We start from the raw sequence: 13,718 nt of genomic DNA, 5'->3' as shown, positions 1-13,718 counted from the left end.
TATTTTGAATTGCTTATTGTATTGATTGGAGCGCTCAGAGTATTAAAATATGAATCAAGTTGTTACCATTTTTATATTTGTCCTATTATATATATATATATATATATATATATATATATATATATATATATATATAATGCCAATTATAAACTGTCACTATTCAGAGATAAAAATCATTGAAATTCACAATCTTAAAGACATAATCACAATTAGACAGAAATGATTAAATTGGTGTATTTTAAAAAACTTAAGGACCAAATTCAATCTTTTAAAAACTTGAGGATCCAATTGAATATTTTTAAATAATTTGGGGATCAAATTGATAGTTGTTAAGCCATAATTTAAATATTTAATCTCTTTTATAGTCTCTTTCATCTTAATCAAAAATCACTTTTCACTCTCTTTCATCTCTTTTCATTTCTCACACTTTCATTCATTTTCATCTCTCTCTACCAAACACATCCTAAGATGTTTGAAGAGATGAAGGGGAGTTCCAAGGGTAGTTCCAACGGGGTGTGCTGATTTAAGAAGAAAAAAAGTATAATTGGTAATTAAAAATTAAAGAGATGCAACTGTACTTGGAAAAAATGGAGGTATAATAGCAAGTGCCTTATTTTTGTAAAAAAATAGCAAGTGCATTATAATTTATAATATAGAAGTTAATATTTCAATTCAAATTAAAAAAATCTTAGTTTCAGAAAATCTTATGGTTAAAAAATAAAATCTTATGATTATTTAATAGCTATATAAATCAAGAAAATCTTATATTTATCATTTCGCACCATATGGCTCAGAGCTAAAAAAAATCAACCTATACCGAGAGTTCTTTCTCTTCGTCTTATTGAATGCTTTCGAGCAGTTTTCTACAACCCAACTTTAGAATTTACTTCCGCTTTTTTTCCCCTAAATCAAACCATACATAATCGTCTCAAACCAGAATAAAAGAATGCTATTAGAAAATCAGAAATTAACGTAGATTCTACATAATCGGCAATTAGAAAAGGCCATTTTATTATGAATGTATTCCAAATTTGAACAAATCAATCTACAAGGAGTTAAAGAGCCTGAGCTTCAATGTCATAACGGTCCCAGGCCTAAAAAATCGTTTACAGCATTTCTCATATGACCAAAAGTGTCAAACTGTCACAACTTTTAACAATCAATTACTGAGATGTTGCTGACCCTTTGTAATAAGATGTGTCTACTACACAACAAATCCAAAATTTCAATTGCTAGCAACTGCAGTTGGAAATCTGAGTGAGTAACTAGTGCCAGAATCAAACTAATCATGTACAATGGAACAACTAGATAACCTCTCCTATTAGTATTTAGTAATCTGGTTTAAAGAGTAGACTTGGTAGCAAGTTAACCGATGAACACATTATAGCTCTGATAGAAGTTCCCTTCCACTAGGATTGTCATGAAAACCAACCCCAAATAGCACAATGCATGATCCTTATAATATGATATACATCATATATTCTAGTCCATTTTTGCTAAGAGAATTTCAGCTAGCTCCAATATGTTCAAGTCAAATCCTGGAAGATTCCTTTGCTAGTTTGGTAAAAGCTCTTTCTCAGCTAGACTAAAGGTCACCTTAAAACGTTCAAGCAAATTTTCTAGGATGTTCTTTGTAAGTCTTTTCTGATTCTTTGAGCTTTTCAGCCATTCCATTCCAAATAAAACTTGCACTCTACATCCCTTTGCTTTTGGGGGTAAATCCTCAATTTGGTACCTAAGGTGTATCTGTGGCATAATATAGGAGACACTACTCAGTGGTGCAAAAGGTGAAAACAAACAGAAGGGTAACAAGAACAGGTAAATCATAGAAAATAAAGATATAGCAAACAGGCGCTGAAAATCTAGAAACAAGCTACATTTGGCTCACTCACATTGAAATAATCACCAAGAGGAACTCCATGAAGGTTCATAAGCTCTTCCACAAGCCAACCCTTTCCATCCGGAAGGGGAGATCTTTGTTGAGTACTTGTCACTTCACCTTTATAACTTGAAATACGCTTCTCAAATTTGTAATATACTGCTCTCTCAGAGATATCTAGGTTCTCAGATACCCAAGGAGTATAAGAATAATTAAGATAACCAAGCTTTTCCATGACCCGACGGTCCAACTCACCCCCGCTAAATATCTCCATGAGGTAACTTGCCTAAATTAATCAAAATAAAAGAATGGGAACATTTGCAAACTTGTAAGAAAAAGTTGAATAAGGAACCAATAATTTCCAAATATGGCAATAATGCACAACATGCATAGATTAGGACATGTGTGCAAGTTGCGTGGTAAGAGAGAGAGATTACAGGAATTAAAAGAGAACAAGAATAAATCTCAGACATGCTAACATCATCCAGGCCAAGGAATGAGCCACTCTCATCACTTATAAGACTTTTGCTATCAGATTGTTCTTCGACAAACTCAACCTTCTGTTCAGGACTCAAGGACCTGACCTTCCAGAGAGCCATGATAGTCCTACATCACCAGCAAAATATTTTCTTAGTAACATGTAATATCTTCTATACTATTGTTTATCCTTAAACAATTTCTTCTATATGCCAGCATCTACGGATAAGGATCATATGAGAAGTAAGATGAGCCAAAAAGAAAAGCCTCCCAAAACTAGGGAAATATTTTTGGCAGTTAAGAAAATTTTCACACCAAAATCTGTGGACAATGGGGCAGTTGAGAAGTAACAAGATTTTGTCAAAAATAATAAATCAAATATAGAAGGAAGGAAACACCTTTAGATATTTCCATATAACAAGCTCTCATTTTTCACAATTCATGCACTGGACAAACAATTATGGAACCGGACCTCCGTGGCTTTGTCACCATTAGACCAAAATCATCAAAATGACATATGGCTTTTCATCCTATTTCATTACTAAGTAACATCTTATATTATGACCGAGTAATACAAAAAATGAAAATTACATACAAACAAATTATTGAAATTATTTTCACCCACTATTATTATAATTTCAATAAATTTGATTGACAAAGTAAGATATAGACTCTTATGATGAGGTAAAAACACTTTCGTGTTATTCTGGCATAATAATAGTCAAGATAAAAATAGAACTTGACAACTTTCATTGGAACGACCACATATTGTTGGAAATTCCTCCATAATTAAGGTTGGTTCACATTCAAGTAAACATGCAAATTCAAATACATAACAAATTGAGGAGCACATTCCAAGGCATGCATAAGAAGTTGTGGAATACTTTCTTAGGACTTGGAATTGGTTTTTTTGACCTTGAGACTTACACACTCCACTTAGGAGAGTGAAGATTGGAGTTGCAAGAAGCTTTGGGAATGTAACTCATTTATTAACATTCACCAATCACTCTTGAAGGAAATCACACCCCTCTCCTATAAATAGGGAGGCTTGTGAAGAGTTGGATCATCCCATCCAAAGAGAAGCAAAGCAAGAGTGATAGTGAGAAAGAGAATTCTACTTTCCACCACACTTTGTGAAAATTGAGAGAAATTATAAATCATCCTTGTTGGGTGAGGTTGAAAGATATTCTTTTGTATTGAGAGAGTCATTGTAATCCTATTTTTTAATAATGGAGATATTTACTGATTTGATCCTATGATTTTTACCTTTCACATTGAAAGAGTTTTTCATGTTAAAAATTCTTGGTGTCATTCTTCTAATCTCTATTCTTGTTTTTTTTTTTTTCGTTTCCGCTAAGTGCCTATTTTGAGTCTACAGAGAAGGAAATAGTGTTGGTGTTTTCCAACAATGGTATCAAAGCTCGATTCGTTAGGAGGGAGCTATTATCCTGTGTGATTCAAGATGAAGGGAGTTGTCACTCATGATGGAGATATGTTCAAGCTAATCGTAGAAAATTATTCTCATTGAAAGCTAATGATAGAAGACCATCGGTACTGCAACGATTTGCATGAGCCAATCACACATGAGAATAAGCCGAAGGGGAAGAAGGACAAAGAATAGGAGCTCCTTAATCGGAAGACTGTAGCTATGATTCGTAAGTATATTGACCACAGCTTGTTCGAGCATGTATCAACTTATATCAATGCATATAAGTTATGGACAAAGCTTGAATCTTTGATTCAAAAGAAAACATCGAAGAATAAAGCTCATCTTGTCGAATGCTTGGTCAAGCTGGCGTATATGGACAATCAAATTTCTGCAATTAAGGTGTTCAGCCGCCTCCTTTTGCCAATGATCAGGTTTACCTATTGCCCCAAAGCTGCTCTTTGCAAAATGTATCTTTAAACCGGACGCAAGTTCAAAAACTCTCAACATGGATTTTATTGTCATCACATTCTGCATTGTGGCTTCACCAAGGAAAATGGTGTTGTCGGCATATTGTAATATGTTGACTGGTATCTTGTTTTTTCCCACCATGAGACTGTTGTAGAGGCTCTTGTCCAGTGCTTCTCTCATAAGTCCAGTTAGTCCTTCCGCGACAATATTGAAGAGTAGAGGCGCTAGAGGGTCGCCTTGTCTGAGGCCTTTATGGGGATAAAATTCATTTGTGGGGCTACCGTTGACCAGGACAAACATGGAGATTTGAGACAACCCTCTATCCATCTAATCCACTTAAGGTAGAATCCTAGCCTCTTCATCAAATATGATAGGAAGTTCCACAAGACCGAGTCATAGGCTTTTTCGTGGTCCACTTTAAACACGAGGCATGGCTTGTTCCGCCTTTTTGCTTTCTCCACCGCCTCATTAGCTATCAAAACGCTGTGCAGCAGCTGTCTTCCAGTGATAAAAGCTGACTGCCTCTCATCAATTATGTTTGGAAACACCTTCAGTCTATGTGCTAGGAGTTTAGCCACAATCTTATAAACACAGCCTATTAATGAGATAGGTCTATATTCATTAAGATGATGTGGATCCTTCACCTTTGGGATCAAAGCAATGAAAGATGCATTGGTGCCCCTTGAAAATACCCTATTAGCATGAAATTCAGCAATGAATCGGCTGATTTTGGGCTTTAACATCTCCCAAAACTGTTTAATAAATTTGAAATTTAAACCATCCGGTCCCGGGCTTTTTTCGCTTCCACAATTCTAAACATCCGCTCTTATTTCTTCCTCAGTGAAGCTTGCCACCAACATGTCATTTTGCTGCTGATCAATCCCAAAGAATCTGGTTCCATCAAGGATTGGCCTGTGTTGTTCAGGTTCAATGAATCTGTTCTCAAAAAATCTGTAGATTTCCTCTTTCACTCTTCTAGGGTCATCTACCCATGAGTCATTAGCCATTATGCCTTTAACTGCGTTATTTGTACGTCTAGCATTCATTATCAAGTGAAAGTAGCGTGAGTTACAATCCCCTTCTTTAATCCATCTCATTCTTGCCTTTTGTCTCATCAAGGACTCGTGGGAATGTGCTGCTGCCCATAATTCCTCCTACAATTTCTTGCGGGTCACCGACTCTTTGTTGAGTGTGTCTCCGTAGTGCACCTTGTTCCACGACTTCAATATCTCCTTGAGGTTTTTAATTTTTTCTTTAAGAACATAACCTCCCCACCCCTTTGGTTGGGCATTTCTCCAACACTTTGTGACTGTCCGAACAAAGGATTTATCCTTCAACCAGCAGTCGAAAACCTTAAAAGGTTTTGGCCCCTAATCAGTGTTGGTGGCACTAAGGAGAATGGGACAGTGATCAGAAAAGTTCCTGTCCAAGACAAAGGTGGTGCAATCTGGCCATTTTAGGAGCCACTCATGGGATGCGAGAAATCTGTCTAGTTTACTCTTCGAAGCCCCATTTGGTTTGAACCAAGTGAATTTCCTCCCCACACTAGGAATTTCAGTAAGCTTCATTTTAGATATTCATTCATTAAACTCGTTGATGCTAGCTACTTCCACTCCCCTGTGAGACACACCTTGTCTTTCAGAAGGAAGCCTAATGCTGTTGAAATCTCCCAAGAAGCACCACATTCCTTCAGGGATCTGTTGTCTCAGTTGCATAAGTGATTCCCATAGTTCTCTTTTGTTTTGGCTGTCACAGGGGGAATATATATTGACTATGAATAGCCTCTGATTTTTTTGTGTCCAGACCCCTTCCAATAGAATGTATCCTGTTCCCTTTACTCTTCTTTCCACTTTGAAAGTTTGTTCGTTCCATATGCACAATAATCCTCCTGCTGTATTTACTGCTGGTTGGAATTCCCAAACAACATCCATGTCTCCCCACAAGGCTTGACACATAGGTTTATCGATTTGCTCCTTCTTTGTTTCTTGAATACACAAGATGTCCACTTTGTGTTTTCTTACAAGCCTCCGAACAGCAGCCCATTTGACCTTTCTCCCAAGCCCTCTAACATTGTAGGAAACAATATTCATGATGCAGGTTTTTTGTCACCCAAATCCTCAGCCTCTTTCTTGTCTCTGGTCTCCATGTCAATAATTTTATGGATGATTGTTGTCTGCTCTGAATCTGTAGACACCCCCATGAGTTTTGCAAGCTCCCATTGGGTTAATGCCTCTTCAATCTACCCTTCATCAGCTCCAATGGATTTTACAGGTATCTGTGAGTTGGCTTCTTTTGATCGTTTTGATGTGGCTGTTCCTATGGATTCTGTGTGAGGGTTAATTCCCAAAAATATAGACTTTGTAGCTTTTCCGTTAGTAAGGTCCTTTTGGGTCATCTGCTGTTTACACCCCTTTCTCCTAATAAACACCTTCCACTGCTTATTACCCTCAGCTGTTTGATACGTTGGGCCTGCATTATTTTGATTAAAGCTATTTGTGGTGGTGCATTCAGGAAGGCCCACCCCATTGTTTGGCCCATCCTCGACATTTTGTAAGTCTTGGATTCCTATTGGTGGTGTTAGTAGTTCATGGTCCTTAACTTGATAAGATGGGCTGGATTGAAAATGTTGAGGAGGGCCCAGTGTTTCAATTGGAGGTGGCAGCTGTGAGTGGGAGGGCCCAGAGGGAGTTACATGGTCAACTCTCATTTGAAATTGGACATCCTCAACAGCTATTTCCCTTATTGTAGCTTCTGGGTGGACAACTGTCTCTGTCAGTGATTCAATTTCCCCTTGTTGTTGATGGTGTTAGCAGTTCATGGTCCTTAACTTGATAAGATGGGCTGGATCGAAAATGTTGAGGAGGGCCCAATGTTTCAATTGGAGGTGGCAGCTGTGAGTGGGAGGGCCCAGAGGAAGTTACATGGTCAACTCTCATTTGAAATTGGACATCCTCAACAGCTATTTCCCTTATTGTAGCTTCTGGGTGAACAACTGTCTCTGTCAGTGATTCAATTTCCCCTTGCTGTTTCCTTTTTTGTGCCTCACCTACATTTATTTCTCCATTGTTGATTGTTGTCTCTGATCCCTTGCCTTTGTCTTCCTGCTCCATAACCCTTTCAGACGAGATACGCGAGCCATTTCCGAGGTTGGGGAGTATTACCCAGCTTCCCTGGTTAATATCCACTGTGTTTTCGATTGTTGTAGGTCCTTTGGGTAAAGGGGACCTCGGTTTGTCGGTAGCGACAGGAACCGTGTCTCCGTCGGAGGAGGCTTTCCTCCCCCGGCACGAGATCGACTGCACATGAGCCACGTTCAGAGGGTTGCCGCCGGGGTCGTCGGAGTGGTTCGCTTCCGGTGGGTCTGTTGCTCTTCCGATGGGTATACCGGTGCCTATGCGGGGACCGCCACCGCTATCTACGACAGCTTTTGGGTCATCATGTGGGTTGTTTGGTTGACGCCGGATCTCATACCGGGGCGAGTACGGAGATATTATTGACTCTCCGTCGATACCATCGGAATCAAGCTCTTCCGATGAGTATGACGGTCTTCGACCCGAGAAATTGTGCCTCCCGTCGTTGCTCACCCCCTCCTAGCCTATGGTAACTGAAACAGTGTGATGGAAGAACGGTTTCCACGGGGTCCTGATGAGGATTCTGGCCCTGTCCATCCTCCTCATCTCTTTGACATCGTCGTCAACCTTAACAAGCTCTCCAATGGCCGCCGCGATTTTACGAATGTTCCCCAAGTCCCATGCTTCAATGGGGATATCCCAACATTGGGCCCACACAAGTCTATGACCCGGTCTCATCGTTGGGTTCCACCTTTCTAGTGAGTGGAATGGAGATGTGCCATGCTGAGTCTCTTCGGCAATGATATGCTCTGCTTTGTTGTCCGCCAACCCAAGAAGGAGTACCATGTCGTCGCCGAGATATTTCAGCACGACGTTCACACCTAACTCCCAAGGTATGTCATCCTCTATCCTTTCCAGAGCCTGCAATTTCTTAAGCCTGCCCACCCATGCATCTGTGAACCATTTCTTTTCCCCCACTGCCAATTGAAGGTGTACTGAGGAGTGGGACTCAACATATCTCAGTTGTGGGAGTTTGGGGTGCTTCATCTTACCGTCATCCGTTTGGATAGTGGAGACCACCTTGGCATATGACTTCTGTGGATTCCTATGCTGTACTGCTCTGTGTCGCCCAGCCTCGACTTCCCTGCTATGGCCTTCCTTCAGGATACCAAGTTTGGAGGTACACTCCTTGACCCTCGCCTTTCCTCTCCCGTATTTTGGAACATTAACATACATCTTGAGTCCTTCTAAGATGATGTTGTCAAGCTGTTTTTCTAGTCTGTATTTGTCCAGTACCCCTTTGAACCTAACAAAACCATATCTTCTACCTCCTTTGTTCCTGTGTTTGTGGATGAAAATGTCCCTCACGTCCCCCCATTTCTTGAACTGAGCCCAGAGATCCTCTTCAGTTATGTGTTCGTGGAAGCGTGTGAAGTAAAACGTTGTGATGTCATCCTTATCCCTCCAGTTATGGTGGTGATACCTCTGAAATTGACCAAGCTTGTTGTTGTCGTAGTTCGTTTTGGGATCCACTCTCGGTCTCTCCCCTTCCCTCTGTTTTCCTCTCCCTCTGACCACTGTTGTCCACTCGCTCTCATTCTCTCTCTCACACTCTCTCTCTCTCTCTCTCTCTCTCTCACCCTCTCTCATTCCCTCTTTTCGCTAAATTATGAAGTGTAGTCAACTATTTTGGGTTGCTTTTTCTTCTTTAGTACGTATCAAGCTTGGAGAATGGTTCCCAGTATTTGACTGGTGATTAGATTTAAAACATAAGAAAATAGATCAACAAAGAGGAAAGTAGAAAGCTTTAAAGGTGTTGTTATAGACCCTAGCAAACAGGGTAAAGAAAAAAGAGGCTAAGCACACAATTGGAGAGATTTTCATACGAGTTGCAGATATATAGGAAATAAGTTCGTCAGATGTTATATAATGTCCCTTGTCTACCTGTGTGCAACATTGAAAGACACAAATGACTGAAAATGAAACCTCAGCCTGCCTTGTTCATCTTGTGTTTTTGCACCATGCCTTGCATCTACACCTCTACCCTTCCGAAGAGTTATGACAATTATTGGACTCCCCATTGATGAGAATGTAGGAGGAATAACCTGAATGTCTTCAATATCTTCCCAAAGAAAAAAGAATTTTGTCTTATTTCCAAACAAATTTGCATGAAATCCAATTATTCTTGCTGATAGAAATAGGCGGCCCTGCAGACAAATATTCACAATATGATGAGATGATACTAAAAGAAGCAAGTACCAGTAAATACCAAAGTAGAATAATTGACCATGAATTTCAATATCACATAACAGAATAACCACACCTGCAGGGGCATTTTTCTTTTCAAATGACAGGTGAAATCGTTGATGAGAAATTCCTCAGGTGGAAGCCCAAACAGTTTCTGAAATGCTGAATTTGCTTGAGGAGACCGCAAATTAATCTACAATTTTTTAAAACAAAAGAATGAGTCAGAAAGAAGGGTGACAAAACAGGAGTACACCAAAGAGAACATAAGTATTTTAATACCTTCTTCCCGACTTCTTTCTCCATTCTACTTAAATAGTCCTTTGCAACATTACCACCTCTAGTGTTGTCCAAGAAAATTCTTAGGTGCAGCTTAGACTGACATGCCAATGCCAACTTTCCTTCAAGGGGAACCCATATATCAGCAAGATCTGCTATATTTGCTTTTAGAAAATTAATTTCAGCATGTCCTAGAGATGCAGCTTCATCAAAAGGTCCATCAAAATCATAAACTACCACATCCAGCACAGAAGGAGGATCATCCATTGCATCAAACTCAAATATTTCTGCAAAGATAGATATTGTTCTTAAACAAAAAAAAAAAAAAAAAATATATATATATATATATATATATATATATATATATAAAATACAGATCATGTGTTGATTAGATCACCGGTTTCAGAGGTTTGATCCAAGTTGTAAAACAGAAAATAATAAATGATGACATGACACTCACCATTCCATGTAAGATTAGATTTCTGGAACTTGATTGAACTAGTTCTTGTTTTTCCATTGCACGTAAACACCACATAGGGATCAGACAACCCACTAGAATCAACAGAAGCTAAACTGCTTCCTTCAATTAAGGCAACAGTTAGCAACCACCCATCTCCTTGTGCTTTGATTCCATGATCACTACCTAATATTAGAATACCAAAAAGGTCAATATAATTAAAAACATGGGCATTAAAATAAGTTAATGGGCACTAAACAGTCAAAAGACAAGAGTGACAAACTCATAGTCACTTCATTAAAAGCAACACTAAGTCAGGGAGAAAAAGGAAAGCCAAATTCAATAAGTGTGAAGTAACTGAACACTCTTGAGATTACCCTTTTGTGCTCTGGCCTTTATGAAGCGTGAGATTTTACCCAGCATGCATTCACCTTGAAGAACCAAAACTGCACAGACAACAAATTCACCAATTGAATCTGGCAAGTCAAGCCCACCAAACTCAAGCCCTTGAATTGTGCTTGGTGCAGCCAACCAAATGTGAACAAGCACATACAACCCCATGAAAACTGTTGCAAATACTGTGAAGTTACCAAAATACTGCACTGCAAGCCTCCAATCTGATTCAGGTTCTGCATGTAATGACGCTAAAGCTTGTTCCTTATTGGAACTAAGGTCCTTCAGATCAGCAGGTTTAACAGTCTGAGATAACAAAGTGGCATACTGATCAAAGCTATCCTTCATGCCTTGCCGAGCCCCATTTTCTATCATTCCTTTCATCATGGTGCTTTGTAAAAAATTCATTCGCCACGATACAACCAGACACGAACATTGTTCTCCAGTCGGCAACTCTGGTCCAGGTGTGATCACATAGAGTACTTCTACCCTAAAGGTGCTCCCGTACATAACATCCGGAGTGCTAACACTGACTAGAACAGCAAAGTTCTTCCCATCAGCTTTTAAATATGTGTGCTCCTCATAGGCTTTGACAGCCTTAATTAATTTACTAGGAGCCTTGACGTAAGTAACTAATCTTTTGAAGATTTCCCCATCATTCTCAAACTTCCAAGGTCCTATTTCGAGTTCTGTATTGCCCTGTACTTCTGCCAATGACTTGAGAAAATTTGAATCTGATGAAAATAGTAGCTCGTTCAAGTCTTCTGGTGCAATGACATATTGTTGATCAATAAACACCCCTGCTGGTAAATTGCTAGGAATTTCACTGCCTTGATCTGCAGACTGAAGTTTTCTCATAGCTTCTTCAAAAGTCTCATTAGAGGACTGATCCTCAGCCTTCATCTCACTAACTTCTACTTTACTAATTTCAGATTGGTCCAAGTCAATGCTTCTACGGGATGCAGTTGAAGACATATCAGAGCTCTTACTAAAGATTTGAGCAATTCTTCCAGTTATTGTTTTTTGTGTACTGGATTTTTCATCCTTAGCAGATGTAATTTCTTCCCTGACAGGAGAAGATGAGTTTGAAGGGCTTGTGGAAGATCTTGATGGCAATTCTGTCATTCTTGGATGTAATAATAGATCTCCACTATCATTTGACTCCATGGTTGCATTATTCTGTAAAAAATATATGCTCAAACGAATCTCACCTGCCAAGAAAAGGAAAATAATGCCAGCATTTAAGTTCAAGATAACACCAAAACCATGATTCACATATTCATGTTCACAGTCAGTGACCACATTATTTTCCTGAAGGTGTTAAGGCGAATGACCCTTTGAGATGCATGATTCATATTCCATAATCTCAAATTAGACACCATGCAATTAACATCATGTTATCAGCCAGAATTTAAGCTCAAAACCAATACAGCAACTGTACGACTTTGACTTGATAAAATGATATTAAAACCCTCATTTCATCTTAGAAGGATTTTAGAAACATCAATTTGATTCTTGAATATCAATTTGGTCCTCCAATGATACTTTTTTTTTTAAAAAAAAAGTCTAAAATTAGCAGTTCACTAGCAAGTAGCAACAAATTAATGTCAAGAAAAGACCAAACATCATTTGAGGAGCAATTTAATGCCACTATAAAATAACCAAACAACAAAACTACTAATAGAGAGAGAGAGAACAAACATGGCCACTCAAATGTTAGGTAAGCAGCAAACTATTGGATAAGGTAGAGGAAAGTACAGTTCAGCAGCGTAACACACCAGATTCCTTGTTCTTGGACTTCTTGCTTTTGGGTTGCAAAGAATACCAAGCAGTGCCAAGGGACTTGATCTCCTCCTCAAAAACAATTGAAATTGGCACTTTAAGCTGACCCACAAAGTCATCATTGAAGAACTTATCTTCATCCATAACAGATATAACCAATTCTTCATTAAGATCATCCACCCTAAAGCTAAACTCCTCATCCCACTTTGGATTCAAACACTTCTTGATCACTTTGGTCCTGAACCTGTGCTTCCCCAATTGTAGCCTCACGTACGGATCACTCAACCCATTAGGATCCGTCGGTGGCAAGTTCTTTGCCTCAATCACACGAACCACAAGCTTCATTATCACGTAATAAAACTCAAATGGAACCAGAACCAGAATCTTGAGGTAAAAAAAAGTCTACTTTTTTAACCACGCTGAAAAGTATAGAGCACCCCAGAAAGATCTTCCAAAAGGGTAATGCTGTTTATGACTAGGATGTAGAAAGAATCAACTGAAAGTTGAAAACTATGAATCAAATTGTTCAACACAACTCAAATTCCTCAACCAACAGAAGAAAAACTAAGCCATAGATCAGACAGAAACTTATAAAGAAACAAAAAGAAAATCTTGGGTTGTGCCAAAAGAATTTATTTGGAAACTGCTGATCTATGTGGGAATTAATTCATAAGTAAATTCGCGTGGCGAATAAACCGTGAACAGTTGAAACAGTTGAGAAAGAAGCAGAAAAATTTGTCAATGGCCAAGGCACTATAAGGGAAAAAGAAGAAGAAAAAAAACGTAGATTCTGAGAGCGGATAATCCGGGAGATATTGATGGAATGAATGAATGATTGAAAATGGAAAAGAAATAGGAATTTTATTATTTAATAAAAGGATATGAAACTGTGAAAAGAGGGAGATGAAAGAACATGATATCAAGTTTGTAAGTCGTTATACTTTTCTCTTATATTAAATTGACCCATTTTGTTCAACTGTTTGCCACGGCGCGTATGACGTTGGACCTTCTTCCATAGTATCTATCTACATTAATCATGTCATACGCCTCCAATCACCCGTGTACTAATTTTTACATGTTATGATATTTAGACATAATATACTAACACTCTATTGATCCTTTTCTAAAAAAATATTTTTTTCTTTTTATCACATTATATTATTAGATATTTATCTCTTATCTTTTTTTATATTCAGGTGTTTACACTCTAATATATCCTAAAATATATTTTTTCTCGAA

General features: G+C 38.5%; 1 protein-coding gene across 4 annotated transcripts; it reads right to left on the bottom strand.

The window, feature by feature from the left end:
• Nucleotides 1–984: 984 nt before the first annotated feature.
• Nucleotides 985–13,391, bottom strand: LOC114388484 (C2 and GRAM domain-containing protein At1g03370-like). Of its 4 annotated transcripts, none has more exons than XR_003661500.1 (9): nucleotides 12,476–13,391; nucleotides 10,682–11,908; nucleotides 10,308–10,490; nucleotides 9,851–10,134; nucleotides 9,648–9,764; nucleotides 9,269–9,531; nucleotides 2,351–2,485; nucleotides 1,893–2,165; nucleotides 985–1,746 (listed from the first exon to the last, which is right to left on the bottom strand). XR_003661500.1 is itself a non-coding variant. In XM_028348991.1 (9 exons), exons 1-9 carry the CDS (start codon nucleotides 12,822–12,824, stop codon nucleotides 1,555–1,557), a joined length of 3,057 nt encoding a protein of 1,018 aa, XP_028204792.1. In that variant the 5' UTR covers nucleotides 12,825–13,389; the 3' UTR covers nucleotides 985–1,554. The 4 variants fall into 4 exon arrangements, 3 of the variants coding, with proteins under 3 accessions (XP_028204792.1, XP_028204793.1, XP_028204794.1); XM_028348991.1 differs by having other exon boundaries at nucleotides 2,317–2,485; nucleotides 12,476–13,389; XM_028348992.1 differs by having other exon boundaries at nucleotides 2,317–2,485; nucleotides 12,456–12,586.
• Between the last annotated feature and the right edge of the window lie 327 nt (nucleotides 13,392–13,718).

Source organism: Glycine soja, chromosome 15 (assembly GCF_004193775.1).
Source record: "Glycine soja cultivar W05 chromosome 15, ASM419377v2, whole genome shotgun sequence".
NCBI classification, from domain to species: Eukaryota; Viridiplantae; Streptophyta; class Magnoliopsida; order Fabales; family Fabaceae; genus Glycine; species Glycine soja.
This window is presented reverse-complemented; position numbering and strand designations above follow the sequence as displayed.

What these genes read in the sequence shown, in the direction of transcription:
- LOC114388484 (XM_028348991.1), bottom strand. Translation starts at nt 12,824, where the DNA reads ATGAAGCTTGTGGTTCGTGTGATTGAGGCAAAGAACTTGCCACCGACG. An exon ending in GTCCAAGAACAAGGAATCTG is followed by an intron (nt 11,909 to 12,475) that starts GTGTGTTACGCT and finishes TTTTCTTGGCAG; the next exon opens with GTGAGATTCGTTTGAGCATA. An exon ending in ATCTAATCTTACATGGAATG is followed by an intron (nt 10,135 to 10,307) that starts GTGAGTGTCATG and finishes CTATCTTTGCAG; the next exon opens with AAATATTTGAGTTTGATGCA.